The sequence below is a fragment of the Pseudonaja textilis genome, chromosome 2, assembly GCF_049901715.1.
Source record: "Pseudonaja textilis isolate UNSWEBS1 chromosome 2, rPseTex1.2, whole genome shotgun sequence".
Classification (NCBI taxonomy): domain Eukaryota; kingdom Metazoa; phylum Chordata; class Lepidosauria; order Squamata; family Elapidae; genus Pseudonaja; species Pseudonaja textilis.
Window position 1 is genome coordinate 7,543,556 of NC_141991.1, and position 20,340 is coordinate 7,563,895.

The 20,340-nt window shown below is 42.6% G+C and overlaps 2 protein-coding genes across 5 annotated transcripts in view; both read left to right on the forward strand.

The window, feature by feature from the left end:
• LOC148126645 (uncharacterized) overlaps positions 1-12,197 on the forward strand; it is a 44,982-nt gene extending 32,785 nt beyond the window's left edge. The window contains 2 exon segments of the mRNA XM_087928091.1: positions 7,826-9,512; positions 9,514-12,197. Coding sequence (XP_087784217.1) covers positions 7,826-9,512; positions 9,514-9,604 — 1,778 coding nt within the window. The 3' untranslated portion in view covers positions 9,605-12,197.
• Positions 1-20,340, forward strand: part of LOC113454278 (uncharacterized) — an 80,346-nt gene that overhangs the window by 33,353 nt on the left and 26,653 nt on the right. The window contains exon 1 of one of the 4 annotated variants that reach the window (XM_087927749.1): positions 2,741-2,945. The exons of the other annotated variants lie outside the window; for them this stretch is intronic. The gene's annotated coding sequence lies outside the window, so the exon portion shown is untranslated. Of the gene's footprint in view, positions 1-2,740; positions 2,946-20,340 lie in introns of those variants that run through there. 4 annotated transcript variants of the gene reach the window in all.

The following is a 20,340-nucleotide window of genomic DNA, read 5'->3' on the forward strand; positions in this document are numbered from 1 at the left end:
TGATATTGATAACAATGTATAAAGTTTTATGTTTTTCTAAATTTGAAAACTTAATAAAGTTTATTTAAAAATAGTAATAATACTAAGCATAGCATCATGTTTTGAACAAATGGGAATTTGGAGGAATATTGATACTGTTTGAAAATAGCAATGGTGTTTGATGTCTTTTGCACCTAAGTTTCTAAGTTTTGTGTTAATTTTTCTTTTTTTCTGTTGCAAATAGGTGACAGATGGGAGATGGAGGATTCTGGCCAAGAGGCAGCAGCACCTTTGCCAAAAGACAAAAAGGAAGAAAAAAATGTATGGAAAGCAATGTTTGGAGCAAAACCAGTTAACGGGGGAGCTGGAGAATTGCACTAGTTTACCTTGTCCAGATACCAATGTCTTACTAGACACCGATGATTGCCATGAAAAACAAGTGTGTTCAAGGTGTGGGAAAATACTCCAAGATGAATCTGGATTATGTGACTGTGGTGAAAGCCCTGCTGGAGAGAAACAAGATGAAAGCAGGCAACACTCAAGAAGAAGCCTTCCTCCTCCTTTACATGAAAGAATAAAAGAAGGAGGGAAACCGTACAAATGTACAGAGTGTTCAGAAGGCTTCGGTACAAGCCGCTCTCTTGCATTGCATAAAAAGATACACAAAGCAGAGGATCCACGGAAATGTCTGGATTCTGGAAGGACCTTCAGGCAGAAAAACCATCTTAATTCACACAAGAGGGTCCACAAAGAGAGGAAGCAGCATCAATGCATCCCCTGTGGAAAGACCTTCGGAAGCAGCGCCTCCCTTACTTCCTATCAAAGCCTCCACAGAGAGGAGAGGTTGCATCAATGCAGGGAGGGTAGAATGAGTTTGAGTTTCCTGAGTTGGCGCAGAAAGAGCATTCTTTGTTGTGCTTTTTTTGATGACGTTTTTGATGTTAGGTGTCCATTTTAGGTCATGTGTCATCGTAGAACCTAGAAATTTGAAGGTCTCTACTGTTGATAGGGTGTTGTCTAGTATTGTAAGAGGTGGTAGTATGGGAGGGTTTCTCCTAAAGTTGACCACCGTTTCTACGGGTTTGAGTGTGTTGAGTTCCAGATTGTTCCGGTCGCACCACGAGGCAAGTTGTACAACCTCCTGCCTGCATGCGGATTCATCGTTCTCTCGAATGAGACCAATCACCGATGTGTCATCTGCAAACTTCAGTATTTTAACAGAGGGATCATTCGAGATGGAGTCATTGGTATATAGGGAGAAGAGAAGTGGAGAAAGCACCCAGCCTTGAGGCGGTGGGTAGGCTGTGCTGATTGTCCAGGTATCAGATGTGATTCTGCCTAGCTTCACCTGCTGCCTCCTGTCTTTTAGGAAGCTAGGGGATTTCATGACCCTGGGACACCACAACGATCATAAATGCGAATCAGTTCCCAAGGGTCCGGATTTTGATCACATGACCATGGGGATGCTTGAATAGTCAGTCGTAAGTGCAAAAAACAGGCGTAACTCACTTTTTTCAGTGCTGTTATAACTTTGAATGGTCACTAAATTAAATGTGAGTCAAGGACATGTATGTCTGTCCTGCATAGAAATAGTTCAACTTCAAATACTTTTAAATGGAGGGATTAAATATTTCCCCGCTCAGATCTTTTAAACATTTTTTACCTCAGGCATTTTAAATCATTAAATATTTCCTAGCTCGGAGGTTTTCTTCCACTTCAAAATGGAAGTGTTAGTGGGATTCTTACGGAGAAATAAATGGTTCTGCGTTTATCTTTATTCTCTTCTTTTGGGGTAAGAAACTTTGGACTGAATTGTGATTGTCTAATACATCTCAAAGTTGCCTTGCTCTCAGGCAGACCCCATGGACCCTTCAGACATGGGTTGTCCTCCACTTACAATCGCCGTTCTCTCCAAAATTTCTGTTGCTAAGTGGGACATTTAGTAAGTGAATTTTTGTGCCATTTGAGGATATTTCTTGGCAGGGTTGTTGCATGAATCATCACAGTTGTTAAGTTAGTAACACAGTTTTTCAGCAAATCTGGCTCCCCCATTCCTTCTCCGAAGGTCGCAAAAAGACGATCCCATGACCCGGGGACACTGCAACCATCATAAATGCAAGTCGGTTGTCAAGCAGCTGAATTTTGACCACATGACCACGGGGATGCTTCCACTGGCCGCCTTGAGTGGGAAAAACCATCCTAAATCACTTTTTTCAACGCCCTTTGGAACTTCGAACTAAACAGACGGTTCTGAGTCCAGGACTGCTTGCAAAGGAGCAATGGAGTATTTGCTGTAAAGGGAGAAGCCTGATTGTTTATCATTCTATGGAAATACGTTGTAAGTTGAGGACTCCCCTGTCAGAATAAGTGCATGCAGACAGACTCTTTTTCCTGACAACAGGAGTATTTTTGAAGGAGGAGATTGGACACCCCTTTGCCTGTGATGGTACTACAGGGTTTCCAGCCTGAGCAGGGGGTTGGACTAGAAGACCTCCCAGGCCCCTCCCAGCTCTGTTATTCTGTAATTCCCTCCTAACTTTGCTGCTTCACATCCCCTTCCCTTCCCTTCCCTCCTCCCGTCCCTGGGCGTCGTTCCCTCCCCCCACCCCCGTTTCTCTGACTGCCTCAGGAGAAGCAGCCCTGGACTCCCTGCCCAGCTGACCCTCCCACTGGGGACCGATTCCCCAGACAGGTGGAGAGGCAGGGGGCAGACAGGGGAAGTCCCGAGTGGGCGGCGCCTTCGGCCCTTTCAACAATGGGAGGAGCTGGACCGAGAGAGGAAAGAACTGTAAACGTTTCCTGCTTGGGCTCTGCGAAGTCCTGGCCGGGGCTCTCCCGAGAAGGGGGATCCACGGGTGGGGGCGGGGCTGCGAGGAAAGCGGATCGTGGATCTGTTCCTGCGCGCATCTCTTGAGGAGCGGAGTCCGGGAGAGGAAAAGAGCCGCCTGTTTCCTTTTGAGCGCCACGTAAGAACCTTCCTCCCCTTTTCCCACCTGGGGAAATGCCTGGACAGGTGAGCCTTCGCCTGCCGTCCCTACTTCCTCCTGGGGGAGATGATTCTGCCGGCCCTTCCCGATCGTTTCCCGGCACTTTCTCTTCCCTCTCTGGGGCTGTTTCAGGTCCGGAAGGCTCCGGGTTGAATGGCTGCTAAAGCGACCGGAGGGAAAGGGGGCGATCCCTCCCAGGAGCTGCTGTTTCTGGAGAGACCATCGGGCAAAGGCTCCTTCCGATGCCCTTTAATTGAATAGAGTGGAATGGAATGGAATGGAATGGAATAGAATAGAATAGAATAGAATAGAATAGAATAGAATAGAATAGAATAGAATTCTTTATTGGCCAAGTGTGATTGGACACACAAGGGATTTGTCTTGGTGCAGATACTCTCAGTATACATAAAAGAAAAGACACATTCGTCCAGAATCATAAGATACAACACTTAGTGATAGTCAAAGGGTACAATAAGCAATCAAATCATACTAGGAAACAGTATAAATCGTAAGGAGGCAAGCGACAAAGTTACAGTCATACAGGGAGGGGATGGGTGATAAGAAGTGATGAGAAGATTCACAGTAATAGTAGCGCAGACTCCTCAGGATTGTCTTTGCCCGAGTTTCTTCCATTCCTGAATTGCCTTTCACTGTTTAATTTAACTCTGTTTTTAAAGCTTTGTGTGCATTTAAAAAGTCTTGTGTTCATTTAGACAGGTATGTCATCCTTTTCCTGTAGGCCAGCGTGTCTCAACCTTGGTGACTTTGAAGATATGTGGACTGCAACTCCCAGAATTCTCCAGCCAGCAGAGCTCTCTGGGAAATTCTGGGATTTTAAAACTGCTAAAGTTGAGAAACATTGCTGCAGCCTATTCCAACGGGCAAATCCCACCTGTGAAAATGGTTTTTGTTTCTCCTGGGAGGATCTGATGGGGAGGGTGAACATTATGCCAGTCAGGATTCTGGTGACCAAGAGTGCAGAGAAGAGCAACAAAGATGATTAGGGGACTGGAGGCTAAAACATTTGAAGAACTGGGTATTTGAAGAACTGGGTATTGGCAGGAAGTGGGTATTTCCAGTATCAGGAGAAAAACCTCATTATGAGCATAGTGGCACTTGTAAGAAATTGAACAGACAAGCACAGCATAAAGTATCTCCCTTTGGGTCCTTTATTAAGGATAATAATTTATTAAGGATCCTAAGTGGTTTATTAAATTTCAAATTATAACAAACAGCAAGTACTTAGACAAAAATCAGTTGTTGGGCCCAACTCACAAGCCTTTTTATACCACAAGAAACAAGACTCTCAAAATTCTGCCACATTGTCACAGCAAATGAGGCAGTTTTCTCTTCCTCTAACCACAGTGTCACAACATTGTTATTTTTTACATGCATTACAAGTTGATAGTTCCTCTTTTCTCTCGATCTTGCCTCACCTCATCCTGCAAACTCAGCTACCAACAGTATTCAGACATACTGTTTCAGCATATTTGCAGGTTAAATAAGTATGCTTTTTTAATAAAAATGAATTATATACTTATAAACAGTATGCTACTTTTTTATAGACACATTATCATTGAACACAATGATTTAAAACAGATTACACAGATTAATATTGAGGGCAATAAACCTTGCCAAAGAAATATTAGGTTCAATAGGCATCTATCAAGAAGCAAAGGCCTAAGTTATGATTAGCTTCCCCTCATGCTAATTCTGGGGTCTTTAAACTTGACAGCTTTAAGACTTGTGGACTTCAGCTCCCAGAATTCCTCCTCTGGTCATGTTAGCTCAGGAATTCTGGGAGTTGAAGTCCACAAGTCTTCAAGTTGCCAAGTTTGAAGATCCTTGTGCTAGTTTAATGAAAAGAAGGACTAGGGATGACATGATAACAACATTCCAGCATTTGAGGGGCTGCCACAAGGAAGAGGGGGTCAACCTACTCTCCAAGAGCACCTGAAGGTAGGATAAAATGCAATGGATGGAAACTAATCAAGGAGAAAAGCAACTTAGAACTAAGGAGAAATTTCCTAACAGAACAATTAACCTGTGGAACAATTTGCCTCCAGAAGTTGTGAATGCTCCAACACTGGAGGTGTCAAGCTTGGTGGTGCTTTAATGTGCAAATTCATGACTGAGACAATCTGCCTCTGAATCCAATCCCTGATCTTTCCACACCTTTCAGTTTTCCTCCCACCCAGTGATACAGCTTCTGTGTGTTTTTGCTGTGGCTGCAAAGGACTCAAATAAACCGATTCCCTAGTAAGCATCAAGTTATGTAGAATTGCCCTTCTGCACGGTACTTTCAAAAATATGGCTGGATGTTGGATAACCAATTATTCCTTTGCTCTTCTCCCGCCCGCCCCAGATCTTTTCATGGTTTAATTTAACTGTGTTTATAAAGCCTTGTGTGCATTTAAAAAGGTATCGCCCTTTGCTTGTGGGCCATTGTTTCTCAACTGTAAAATAAGCATAGTGGTGTTTTATGAGTTGACAGTAGGCAGATTCTCCCCTCCCCTCCCCAGATGTGCCAATCTCCCAATAACAGAATAACACAATTGGAAGGGATCTTGGAGATCTTCTAGTCCATCTCCATTTCAAGCAGGAGACTCTATAGCCTTTCAGACAAGTGGGTGTCCAGTCTCTCCTTAAAAACCTCCAGCCCAAAACTTCTGAAGGCAAACCGTTCCATTAGTTAATTGTTCTCACTGTCATGAAGTTTCTCCTTAATTCCAGGTTGCCTTTATCCACCATCAGTGTCCATCCATTGTTTTCTTCTCCTGCCTTCTGGTGTTTTGGAAAATAAGTTGAGCCTCCTCTTTTTTGCGGAAACCTCTCAGATATTGAAACACTGTTATTGTGTCTCCCCTGGTCCTTCATTTCTCTAGACTGGCCAAATCCAGTAACTGCAACTGTTTTACAAATGTTTTAGTCTCCAGACCTTTAATTATCTTAGTTGCTATTCTCTGTACTTCTTCCAAAATCTGAACATCTTTTTTGTAATGTGGTGACCAAAAGTGAATGCAGTATTCCAGGTGTGGCCTTATTAAGATTTTATAAAGTAGCACTACTACTAAGCCCAAGGTGAAAAGAAAAGTTCAGGCTTGACTTTTGCACATAAATTAAATGTTGAACTCCACTTCCCTTGATTCAGCATGATTCAACGGGTCACCACAGTGGGTAAAATTGGTGTTGGGTTTGGCCAATTTACCCAAAGTCTAGCCCATCAGCGGAAAGCAAAGTAATTTGGGGTTGCTGCTCCTGTGGAATCAGCCAAACCAGTAAAACATTAACTAGATGTATCTCTAGCCAGAGGCACTTTGTGTCTGTAAAAGTTCTCCAGAAGAGATGTCTGTCAAGGAATTGCAAGCAGCTGTCAAGATGAAGTCAGAGACATGTAATCTGAACTTGTAGTCCTTTATATAAATATATTTAACATGTAAATTTACAGCAGTCTTTGTCACCATCCACAAAAGGAAGAACATAAGATAATCAGGAAAACAGAGGAACATCCTGAGGTAAATCTAAAGCATCATGCAGAACACAGAGAGGGAAAAAAGGAGGGAAAAAAGGGAAACGCCCCCTTTCCACTGACAGCAACCAATCATAGCGTAGATTGCATCTTGTATCATCAGTTACAACTGTGTTCTGGCCTATTGTAGACTTTACTCTTCCAGATACTAAATTCAATATCCTACATGCTCCTTTGCCCTACTTGGAAGCTGTGGCTTTTCTTTAAGAAGAAGACTAGCCTGTAATTCATTGAAGTGATCGTTGTTAGGAATATTTATGGAATACGCTGTGGGTTTTTTTCCCCCCTCCCTCTGTCAGGATTTGGTATCATTTGAGGATGTAGCTGTGTTTTTCTCCATGGAGGAGTGGGCCCTGCTGGACTCTGAGCAAAAGGCCTTATACCAAGAGGTCATGCTGGAAAACAAGAGGAACGTGGCCTCCTTAGGTGAGGGATTCTGTTACAATATTGTAATGCAAAATATTTTTTTTTAAATTAATGCATGTGAAGTCCTCCAGAATTATTATTTGGTTTTTGGTGCCATATTTTCTAAACTGGGGATTTTCAAATTTGCAAGCTGATTTATCAGAGGTTTTCATGCTTTTGTATGAACCCTGGCTTTTCTTCAGAAATGGACACTATGGAGAATATTGGCCTTCACAATTCACTCTCTCCTGTTTGTTAAGAATCCGGTGCAATCCTGCGCATGCTGTGCACGAAGGGAAAAAAGAACAAAGACTTATTTATTAGAAAATTTATATTGCTGCCTATTTGCACATGGCGACTCCAAGCAGCTTACAGGGATATAAAACATATTAAAAAAATAAAACGAATAAATGAAAATAATAAAATAGCCCCACTCCCTTCACCCCGGTGAAAGCCGAAGGAAAAAAAAAAGTCCAGTTGCCTTTAGAAATAGCATCCTTGGGATAAAGATGAATGAACAGAGTGAGAATCAGTTTTTTTCAAGGGAAAACCTCTTCAAGGAGATGAGGCAAGCTGGGAGGCCAATAAATGGAATGAACGAATGAATGAAAGAATGAACAAACAAATGAACGAACAAATGAACCAATGAATGAGCGAATATAGGACCATTTTAAGTGTCCCTTAGAACTAAATCTGAAGCGGAAGAGGTGATGGTTGGCCCACACCTACCCCAAAGTTTAAATAATCTTATCCAAAATTTTCAGGTTTTCATTCTGTATCATGGAGGACAAGCATAGCACCATGCTTTGAACCAATGGGAGTTTGTAGGAAGTTTGATACTGTTCAAATCTCAGCAATGGTGTTTGATCCCTTTCGCACTAAAGTTTGTGTTAACTTTTCATTTCTTGTTTTCTGTTGCAAGCAGGTGACGGATGGGAGATGGAGGACTCTTGGCCGGTGGCAGCAGCACTTTTGCCAAAAGAGAAAAAGGAAGTTGCAGAAAAGATGTATGGAAAGCAAAGTTCTGAGGAAAACCAGTTAACGTGGGAGCTAGAGAATTGTTCTGGTTTACCATGTGCGAATACCAGTCTCTTATTGGACACAGATGGTTGCCTTGAAAAGGAAGTGTGTTCAACCTATGAGAAAACACTCTGGGATGAATCTGGATTATGTGACTGTGACGAAAGCCCTGCTGGAGAGAAACAAGATGAAAGCAGGCAACACCCCAGAAGGAGCCTTCCTCCTCCTTTACATGAAAGAATAAAAGAAGGAGGGAAACCATACAAATGTACGGAGTGTGCAGAAAGCTTCGGTACAAGCCTCTCTCTTGCTTCACATAAAAAGATTCACAAAGCAGAGGAGCCACACAAATGTCTGGATTGTGGAAGGACCTTCAAGCAGAAAAATCATCTTAATTCACATCAGAGGGTCCATGAAGACAAGAAGCAGCATCAATGCATCCCCTGTGGAAAGACCTTTGGAAGCAGCGCCTCCCTTATTTCCCATCAAAGCCTCCACAGAGAGAAGTTGTTCCAACTCAGGAAAGGCAGAACGGGGATTACTCGCATCAAGGAAACGAATTCCCAGAAAAAAAGCCCCACTCGGAAGAAGTCATGTAAATGCCTGGAATGTGGGAAGAGCTTCCGCTCTGTAAGTGACCTCACTTGCCATAATAGGACCCATACAGGAGAAAAGCCGTATCATTGCATGGTGTGTGGAAAGAGCTTCACCCAAAAACGCCATTTCAATTTACATAAGAGGATCCACACCGGAGAGAAGCCCTTTCAATGCCTGCAGTGTGGAAAGTGCTTTGTCAGTTCTGGTGGCCTTTATGCCCACAAACTGACCCACACAGGGGAGAAACCATACAAATGTCTGGAGTGTGGAAAGAGCTTCCGTAACTCCAGCTATCTAACTTCCCATAGAAGAATCCACACTGGAGAGAAACCGTATCAATGCACCGAGTGTGGGAAATGCTTCACTAAGCCATATAGTCTTACTGTCCATAAAAGGACCCACACAGGTGAAAAGCCTTATAAGTGTACTGAATGTGACAAATCCTTCACGAATTCGGGATATCTCTCTCGCCACAAAAGGCTCCACACTGGAGAGAAACCATACGAATGCCGCACGTGTGGAAAGAGCTTCAATACAAAAGATAGGTATATCATACATAGCAGGACCCACACTGGGGAGAAACCATATCAGTGCCAGGAGTGTGGAAAACGCTTCAGTGATTCTCAAGAACTGATGATCCATAAAAGGATTCACACAGGGGAGAAACCCTTCAAGTGCACGGAGTGTGACATGAGTTTCAGGAAAAGTAGTTACCTTGGTATCCACAAGAGGATCCACACTGGGGAGAAACCATATACCTGTCATGAGTGTGGAAAAAGCTTTAGTCAAACTAGTTCACTCAGGAACCATAGAATGCTTCACTCAGGGGAGAAACCCTATAAATGCCTGGAGTGTGGAAAATGTTTTCGTGTGAGTGGGCAGCTTATCTCCCACAATAGGACCCACACAGGGGAGAAACCATTTAAATGTATCGAGTGTGGAAAGAGTTTCAAAGACTGCACGAATCTTACGCTACATAAAAGAATCCACACAGGAAAAGCCCTATCAGTTTGTGGAATGTGGAAAGAAATTCAGAACTGGGAGTAACATTAATTGCCATAAGAAGGCACACATCAGGAAAAAATGATACGAATTGGTTCAGGGTGATTCTCAAAATTTGCTTCATGTCCACAGATATTTTGCAGGAGATTCTGGAGAAATGCATGGAGTGTAGGAAGGGCTTCCAAAGCAGCAGAAATGTCTTGATCCATTAAAAAGAAGAATCCCCTTGTAGAACTAGGAATTAAATTTCATTTATTAGATCTTTGTGCTGGAGTAGAGTAGAATAAAATTAGAAACAACAAGAATAGAAATGGAATTGAGTATAGAAATAGAACTGGGGATGGGAAGAGAATTCTCTCATTGGCCAAATGAGATTGGCCATACAAGGCCTGTGTCTCCAATGCATACGCTCACAAGTGTACATAACATACAACAAATGATTAAATTTTGTCAATGCGAACAGCAAAGGGAGGGAGGGACTTGGGAACTAACACGTCCGGATGGCTATGGAGATTGTCAGTCATCCAGGCTGCGGTTCTCCCAAAAGTACTTTTATCAAAAGGCAACTGGACTTTTTTTCCCCTTGAGGAGATTTCCCTTCTCATCCAAGAAGTTTCTTCAGTTCTCTTTCTTCTTGAATGAGAAGCAAAATGTCTTGAAGGAGAAACAAAGTCCAGTTGACTTTTGGATAAAATCACCTTTGGGAGAACACCTTCAGGCAACATTAGGCTGCAGAAAGCTGGCTTAGAGTCTAGAGAAGTTGCTGAAAGATTTCAAGCGGAAACATTACAATCTAAATGGTGAAAGGTCCAGACCTGGTGGTGTTGACTCCCCATATTTCCCTAATGTTGGAAGGAATCAAGCAGTGGATCTACTACACCCATGTGGAGAAAGTCAGGCCAGAACAAAGAGAAGCAGGATCTCTGGTGAGCTCTTCACTGGGAGAAAGTGACAGAAGAGAATGAACTAATGAACCAATACAAGAATCGAGAACTTTGTCAAAAGTAATAAATGGAGGGATGGCGCTGTGTGTCTGCACCACCTTTAACTTTGGTTGTGTTTAACTGATTTCTAGTCTGTCGTACAATATTGATTGTACTTGATTTTTATGAATGCCCTAATTTATGCAGTAGCTTAAGGCTTAGCTGACACAACTCAGATACAGGCTCTTTTTGGTGGGTAAATAGGACAATTCAGCTTCAGAAAACACAGGTGGCCCTTGACTTATGATCACAATTAAGCCCCAAATTTCCATGACTAAGCAAGACAGTTGTTAAGTGAGTTTTGTGCCATTTTATAAGTTTTGCCACAGTTGTTTGGTTAGTAACATGGTTGTGAAGTGAATCTGGTTTCCCATTTGACTTTGCTTGTCTGAAGGTCTTAAATGGGGATCCCCTGACCCTGGGATACTCCAACTATCAAAAATACAGGCCAGTGGCCAAGTGTCTCAATTTTTATCACATGACACAGGGATGCTACAACGGTTGTGTGAAAAAATTCATAAATCATGTTTTTCAGTGCTATTATAACTTCAACTGTTCACTGAAGAAACGATTATAAGTTGAGGACTAAATGTGAAGCAGCAATTGATTATTTGTTACTAATGAAGTGAAGGAGTATATGAATCAAACTAATAAAGGCTATTTGATTTATGAATTGCTTATGCTACTATAACTGTTCCTGATTAAACCAGTATTTGCTTCTGATACGATATACTGCTAGAAATCATTTGTTATGAATTGAGCTTTGTTATTGGCTCCTGCTTATATTATCATATCCTGTCAGAAATTGTAAGGAATTAATTCCAGTGTCAACTCAAAAACATTTCTCTGGTCTTTTAGAGTGGACAGCAGAGAGGGAGTGGGGGAAGTAGTGCATTCCTAAAATGCTTTCATAGATTAATGGCGAGGCCACCAAAGTTTCTGGCGCGCAAGATTATTACTGGAGAGCAAGATTGATGACTCTTGGCTATGGGTGCGTCCCATTGGAGGATATACATCCAAGGGGTGAGGGGGGCAGATCCAGGTCAAGGGTGAAATGAATGATGTGTCTCAGACTCAGCTGTGTCCAGGTAACACCAGCATGTTCACCCCTAATAAATCTTGGTGGTGTTTTTTTTCTTCCCCTTAGAGATGCGGCTAGAGACTCATGATTTGAATGGGGGCGGATGCCGGAGTCCTGACATCTAGCTGAGTAAATTGTAGCCTTGATACTAGTTAGGATTAATTGTAGCCTTGATGCAAAATTTCTTATCTTGCTTCGCTTCTGTCCTTGGCTTCAAAGCTAGCCAACATCCTTGAAAATAGAGAAGAAACTGTTGTTACCCAGGAATATCAGGAACCCGAATAGGGAGTTTCCTGCCTCATAGATTCTGAATCCTGAAACCATTTTCTGCTGAATAAACAACTTGGCCAGGGAGGGAAACCTCCCCTATAGGAACGCTCCATAGATAAGGTGGGCAGAGACAGGGACGTGAACAAAGGACGCTTTAAAGACCACATTGTCTCTCATTGGGTAAACTTTGATTCTAACTGGGTTCTAATGTGTATAATACTCTGAGCCACCCTTGCAGGGTGTGGCTATTCCTTACATGCATTTTGACTGTATTTTGTTTTGGATATAGTTTTGTCACACAGCTTTTCCTTTGGCCATAAATAAAAGGTGATAATTTTTGCAAACCCTCATCTCAAGTCTCACTCTCTTTGGCATCTCAGTGGCTCTGGGAAACTTCTGGGACCTTACAGCAGAATCATGAATGTTAAGAAAGTTTTGTTTCAGTCTAACTGGCCACTATCAGTTCACTGAAACCCACCTTGGAAAACATAAGGAAGGAATTTCTACACATCAAATAGGTCAGGGCCTAGACTAGGGGGTCTCCAAACCTGGCGATTTAAAAGCTTGTAGACTTCAACTCCCAGAATTCCTCTGGCACATATGTTGCCATACTGGCTGGGGAAATCTAGGAGTTGAAGTTAAAAGTTGCCAAGTTTGGAGACCCTTGGCCTAGACTTATAGAATTATGGTCTGTTGTTATTTATAGTGCCTTCCTGCTGTAAAGTATTTCAGCGTCCAGCACATGGGAAACAGAGAAAAGAATTATGGTCCATATTTCCTTGCTCTTCCAAAAAAGGATTACAAGCATTACGAGACTCCAGAATCTTCTAAATAAAAACTTAAAAACTCAAAATGTACTATGGGAGGAGGCAAAAAGCCCAAATAGGAGAGATTTGAACACCTCGAAAAAGAAGTAGGCTGTAAATTGGAAGAATCATGGAAAGCTATGCTCTATTGCTACCAAAGCGACATTTACAAACGCATTGAGGTTTCTCTGTGCACACATTAGGATAGACTTAAATCACTTAGTAGAGCTCTGTATTACATATATCGGTATTCAGGAAGGCTAAGATGTGAGTGTAAAACAGGCAGGAATTACTGTAAAGGGAGATGAGAAAATTCCTTCTGACTTGTAAACTGAGTGGTAAATGCTGTGTAAAGCCCTCCAGTGGGCGTTGGTGGGGTACGAAGGCTTTCAGGGTGTTTTCCTTGTGCTGCTTTTTCTGAGGAATAAAGTTTTTTCTTGGCTTCAGCATGTTCAATTTGAGGTTGGGCACATCTGGCAAAGCGCCTGGAGCAGGAAAGGGGAGGAAAACCAAAAGTGTCTTTGAGTTCAGAAGGATCTCTTCCCTCCTTTCAGCCATTTTGGAAGTGCAATTCTTGAGGGGGAAATGGGGAATCCGCCGGGATCCTCTTCTCTGCAAACTGGAAGCACCTTCATTAGGCTTGGAGCTGTTTTAAGTGGGAGATATATTTTGTAGATATAGTTGACTTACAAGCACGCGAGCCCCCAATTTCTATCAATTTTGCTCCATTTTGTGAGCTTTCTTGCCTCAGTTGTTAAATGAATCACCTCAGTTGTTAAATTAGGAACATGGTAAAGTGAATCAGGTTTTCCCTTTGGTGTTGCTTGTTGTAAGGTTCGCAAAAGGGGATTCCCTGACCCCAGGACACCACAACGGTCATAAATGTAAGTTCTCAGGTGACTGAATTTGGATCACGTGACCATGGGGATGCTGCAACAGTTGTAAGTGCAAAAAATGGACATAAGTCACTTTTTTCAATGCTATTGTAACTTTGGTCACTAAACGAATGGCTGTAAGTCGAGGTTGCCTGTACGGTTTAGTTGAAAACAGGCAGGAATTGCTGTAAAGGGAGAAGAGGAAATTCCTTCTGACTCTGACTTTTAAACTCTGTGGCAAATGCCGTATAAAGCCCTCCAGTGGGCGTTGGTGAGGTAAAAAAGCTTTGAGGGACATTTCTTTGTGTTACTTTTTTTGCGGAATAATTTTTTTGCGGAATAATTTTTTTGCTTACAATCTTCTCTTCAGTGTGTTCAGTTTGAAGCTAGGCACGTGTGATAACCCAGCTGGAGCAGGAAAGGTGAGGAAAACCAAAAGTGCCTTTGAGTTCAGAAGGATCTTATTCCCTCCTTTCAGCCATTTTGGAAGCGCAATTCTTGAGGGGGAAATGGGGAATGCGCCAAGATCCTCCTCTCTGCAAACTGGAAGCAGCTTCGTTAGGCTTGGAGCCGTTTACAAGCACAAGTCAGCCACAAATTTTTGTTGTTAAATGAGACAAGTCAATTTTGTTCCACTTTGTAACCTTTCTTGCCTCAGTTGTTAAGTGAATCACCACAGTTCTTAAACTAGCAACATGTTTGTTAAGTGAATCTGGTTTTCCCTTTGTGACCTTGTCGTAAGGTCACAAAAGGTCACCCTGACCCTGGGACACCACAATGGTCATAAATATGAGTCAGTTCCCAGGTGTCTGAATTTGGATTTCATGACCATGAGGATGCTGCAACGGTTGTAAGTGTGAAAAATGGAAATAAGTCACTTTTTTCAATGCCGTTGTAACTTCTGTCACTAAACAGATGGCTGTAAGTCGAGGCTGCCTGTACACTTTAGTTGTTTTTCTTCTGAAATTCATAGACCTTTAAATATTTCCTGCCTCAGGCCTTTGACATAGTTAAGTATATTAAATATTTCTTGGCTCTGAGGATTTCTTCAGCTTCAGAGGGAGAAAGTTAGTGGGTCTCCCTTAGGGATCATCAGGGGGTCCTTTGGCTCCCCATTTATTAGGGGTAATATTGGAAAAAAGCAGATTCTGTGGTGGTTTTTTTCCCCTTTTTCTCTTTATTCTCCTCTTTTCTGGCAAGGGAGCCACCTCTAAGTTGTGTCGCTCTTCGACATGCCCCATCAACCCTTCAAATATAGGCAATCCTTGACTTAAAATCACAACTCAGTCCAAAATTTCTGTTGCTAAGTGATACATTTGGTAAGTGAATTTTTGTGCCATTTGAGGATACTTCTTGCCAGGGTTGTTTGGTGAATCACCGCAGTTAAGTTAATAACACAGTCGTTCAGAAAATCTGGCTCCCCCATTTCTTGTCCGAAGGTCGCAAAAGACGATCCCATGACCCAGGGACACTACAGCCGTCATAACTGTGAGTCAGTTGTCAAGCAACTGAATTTTGACCACGTGACCATGTTGATAGTGCCACTTGTGGTAATATATCCATCATATTCTGCAAGTTCTTGTACAGCTTTGTAAGATCTGGGGGTATCACAAACGCTCCTCATGAGGGCAGTAGTGTCTTTATGATGAGAGTTTGATCCTGTTATCTGCAAAGCTCAGAGGCCAGGAATTTGTGTGGGAGTTCACAGTATCTATCCGAGCCATTCCCATGAGACCTTTGATGCCCTGCTTTCTCACGGGAACTTTATCACCTTCGCTAAGGCCTAGCTAGATAATGTTGCTGAGCTAATGTTGAAGTCATTGTTTTGATTTTGTATTTGCATTTTCTTAATAAATACTGCTACTCGAGGGCTCTCGGGGCTGGCAGTTGCTCAGACGTCTTCCCTGCGTCTCCGTCATTTTTCAATTGCCAGTCCATCACAAGTGGTGACCCGACATGATAGTTTGGAAGGCTATACGTTTTGGCGTGATAGCTTGAAAGCTATACGTTCCCGCATCCTATACTCATCGTCGCGGACGCCGACTGGGCCCTCATCTTCTTCGCTGGACGGAGACAGATTCTTTTCGTGAGTATGGGGGAAGGTCTCTCGAAAGCTCAGACAAAGCACCTTAGAGAAATGAGAGAGATCGCTGGGAATAGTTTTAAGTTTGGAGTTCATAGTAGAGGACATGAAGTAGGAAAGAAAGAAATTGAGGATTTATTACAGTATGTTTGGAAACATATTCCGTGTTATCCAGAGGGAGGTAGTATTAAAGTAGAGCGCTGGAGAAAGATAGGGAAATTTTTGCACGAGGAGCCTCGTGCCCCTTCTTCAATTTTGTTAACCTGGAGGGTGGTTATGGATGCATTAGCTACGCATGAACAACCGCTCCTATCACCCCCCGAAGAAGGTTTGCCGCCTTACAATGCGGTACGTATATTGCCACCGACAGCACCTCCAGATAAATCCAGAGGGCTGTCAGGCACTGAAAATACTTTGTCAGAAGAGAAGAGTTTGCCTTTAAGAGTTCAAGTAGATGCAGTTACTGCAGCTATTCAAGAAGCAACAAATAGAGGGGAATTATCAGGAGATGATTTGGTAGATTTTGGAGTGGAGATTCAACTTAATCCAGTAGAAATTGGTGTGGATGTTGCTTTAAATCAACAGAGAGATAGAATGCCTGAGGAGGGGTTCATTCTTCTCCCACAGTTAATTTTTCAAGCCGTATGGACTCTCCCTGACGGCGAAGGTGGTGAGAAGACCTTTACTAACATCAAACAAGGAAACAATGAACCCTATGAAAATTTCATTAGCAGATTGAAAGTGGCTATTGAAAGGCAAATTGACAATCAATTTGCCCGGAATGAATTGCTTTTGAAGTTAGCAGTAGATCAGGCTAACGCAGATTGCCAAAAGGTGGGGAGTCAGACTTTTAACATGGAGACTTTAGTTCTGGCTCTCCGGCAGGAAATGCTAAAAAGAAACTTTTTCAATTGCGGGAAGCCTGGACATTTTAAAGCGCAATGTCGGGCTCCTGGGGGGGGTCAAAGTCAGCAAAATGAGAGATCAATGGGACAGGGTGTGACCTAAATCAGTAAATCAGTATATCAGATGCTCCTACAGTCTTTACTGATGGAGGGAAAGTTTTTGGTGCTTGTGTTTGGAAAGATGAATCTGGAATTTGGCATACAAAAGTGACATCAGAGCAGAAGTCTGCCCAGCAGGCAGAACTTGCTGCTGTAGTTTTGGCTTTTCAAAATTTTCAAAATCAGGATTTTAATCTAATAGTGGATTCTTTGTATGTATATAATTTGTTACCCTTTGTAGCAGGTTCTTATTTGTCTCCTGGAATATCACCTAATATTCTACGTTTGCTTTTGTTGTTGCAAGAATGTTTGGAGCAGCGTATGAATGTGTGTTTTATTGCTCATATCCGTAGTCATAGTAATTTACCTGGAATTTTATCACAAGGCAATGCCAAAGCTGACAGTGCTGTAACTTCAGTTCTCACTGTCCAGCCATGGGACAGCCATAGTTATTTTCATCAAAATGCTAAAGCGTTGGCACATCAATTCAAGCTTACTGCTGCAGAAGCTGCTGCCATAATTCAGCAATGTCCAACATGTTCAAAGCAAGGCACAGCTATTCCTATGGGAGTCAACCCCAGGGGGTTGAAACCCTCAATGATTTGGCAAATGGATGTTACTCAGTATCCATCATTTGCACCTTGGAAGTATATACATGTGACTGTGGATACTTATTCAGGATTTCTAATGGCTACTCCTCAAAGAGGTGAAGCGGTTAAACATGTCATCAATCATTGCATTAAGACATTTTCAGTCGCTGGTACGCCTCAAACTTTAAAAACAGACAATGGTGCGGCTTATCGGAGCACAGTCTTTGATCAGTTTTGCAAACAGTGGTCCGTGGAACATAAATTTGGAATTCCATACAATTCCACAGGACAAGCTATTGTGGAGCGTTATAATGGCACGCTCAAGAACATGTTAGCTAAATTAAATAAAAAGGAGGGAAGCTCCTGGGGCTTCCGGCAATTCAAGATCATTTAAATCTTGCTTTGTATACTTTAAATTTTTTAAATTTGTCTGGTAACCCCCCTGCAGCGCGGCCAGCAGGCATTTTTCTTCCCCTTCTACAGATGCAGTGAGGCCTCGAGTGTTGGTGCGATTCCTTCCGGATCCGGCATGGGTTCCCGCTGAGCTGATTACGTGGGGACGTGGTTATGCAGCAGTAGAACATCTTGGTCAAATTCGTTGGGTTCCTGGTCGATGTATCCGGCCTGATCATTCACAAGCGCCTTCGCAGGTGCCAGTGAGGGATGTTCCTGATTCTCAGGATGGCGTTCCTGTGGTTCCTGATTCCGTTCCTGATGTTCCTGATTCTCAGGATGGTGTTTCCGTGGTTCCTGATTCTCTTGATGCCGGCAGTCCAGGCGTGGCGCTGTGAAAGCTGGGAAAAGATGACTGCTTATCTGAGGTTATCAACTTGTATGCAGCAGGTTCCTTTGGGGAATCGGACTAAATTAATCTGCAAACAGCGGCATCTTTTGATTTTTCCAGCACATTGGTCCTGGCATAAGGGTCAAGACATTCTTTACTCGGGACCTGATAAGGATATTATATCTTCAGCCTGTGCTACAACTCTGATTCTTTTAAATGTTTCTGTTTCAGACTATGGACAATATTGGTGTCAATTGGAGTTGCCTAAGTTACTTTACACAACTTCTTTTTCCATTCGTCTTATGCCTCCACGGACTCTAATGCGGAGGCGGAGAGCTGCCATTATCTCAAAAACTAGAGACCTTGGTGATAATTTATGGAAAGAAAATTCCTACATCAAGGACGTTCGGATTGCAGCAAAGAGTTTAAATGTAACTAATTGTTAGCTTTGTATGCATGTACCCACCTTTTGGAATAGCTATGAACTATAGAGATATTCATATTTTAAATAATTTTACTGTTGCTATGTTTTATGATACTGTTGAGAATATTAAGATGTTAAATGAAGAAGTGTCTGAAATTCGCCAAGTTACTTTATGCTTTAGATATAATGTTAGGAGTTTGTGCTTTAATTCATTTACATTGTTGTGTTTTTTATACATAATTATGAGCCTAACATTACAAGAACTGTTCATGATATGGAAGACCGCATAGCTGAACACGAAGCAGGAAAAGATGGCTTCAATAAGTCACTTTGGGCTTTGCTATGGGATTGGCTTCCTGACAGCTCATGGTTACGTTTATTGCTTCAATTAGTTGTAATAATTGTTATTACACTTATTATGTTATGTTGCTGTATTCAATGTATTCCTAATCTATTTCAAATGTGTGCCTCAGCCTTAAGTGTACGAAACCAAGTTTGCGAGGAACTGTGTATTTTGCCACTGAAACACCCCTATCTTTGAATAAATAAAAAAGGAGGGAATGTGGTAATATATCCATCATATTCTGCAAGTTCTTGTACAGCTTTGTAAGATCTGGGGGTATCACAAACGCTCCTCATGAGGGCAGTAGTGTCTTTATGATGAGAGTTTGATCCTGTTATCTGCAAAGCTCAGAGGCCAGGAATTTGTGTGGGAGTTCACAGTATCTATCCGAGCCATTCCCATGAGACCTTTGATGCCCTGCTTTCTCACGGGAACTTTATCACCTTCGCTAAGGCCTAGCTAGATAATGTTGCTGAGCTAATGTTGAAGTCATTGTTTTGATTTTGTATTTGCATTTTCTTAATAAATACTGCTACTCGAGGGCTCTCGGGGCTGGCAGTTGCTCAGACGTCTTCTCTGCGTCTCCCGTCATTTTTCAATTGCCAGTCCACCACAGCCACTGACCTTCTTGAGTGGGAAAAAGCATCCTAAATCACTTTCTTTGATGCCCTTTGGAACTTTGAACTAAACAGACGGTTCTGAGTCCAGGACTGCTTGCAAAGGAGCAATGGAGTATTTGCTGTAAAGGGAGAAGCCGGATTGTTCATCTTTCTATGGAAATATGTTGTAAGTTGAGGACTCCCCTGTCAGAATAAGCACATGCAGACAGACTCCTTTTCCTGACAGCAGGACGAGTTTTGAAGGAGGAGATCGGACACCCCTTTGCCTGTGATGGTACTACAGGGTTTCCAGCCTGAGCAGGGGGGTTGGACTAGAAGACCTCCCAGGTCTTCTATTCTACTATTGACCTCACCCCTTTCCTAAGAGGTCTGTAGGGGGCGTGGATAAGCGCACCAAGGTGCCTACCGTCCTGGTCCTATTGTTTCTTTTATTTTTCTTATATATATACCCATTTCATGTATTCATAATGATGTATATACTTATACCTATTATTTTGTAAGCGATTGACAAATCAAATAAATAAATAATAAAGGTCCCACTCAGCTCTGTTCTTCTGTAATTCCCTCCTAAATTTGCTGCTCGACATCCCCGTCCCTTCCCTCCTCCCATCCCTGGGCGTCGTCCCCTCCCTCTGCCTGCTGTTTCTCCGGCTGCCTGGGCCAAAGAAGCAACAGGGACTCGCTGCCCATCCCACTCAGGACCGGTGGGGGGGCCTAAAGAAATATTACTTTAGTCCAGGGGTGGGGAATGAGGGCCCCTTTTATCACTGGAGGACTTCCACTCCCAGAGATCTTGAGCCAGCTGTGTCAGGAGTCCTAAAAGGGGCCATAGCTGAGCTTCCAAGGCAGGTAGGAGGATTCCCCCCTCCCCTCCCCAGATGTGCCAATCTCCCAATAACAGAATATCACGATTGAAAGCATTAAAATAAAGCATTAACTACTGCAAATGTATCTCTTA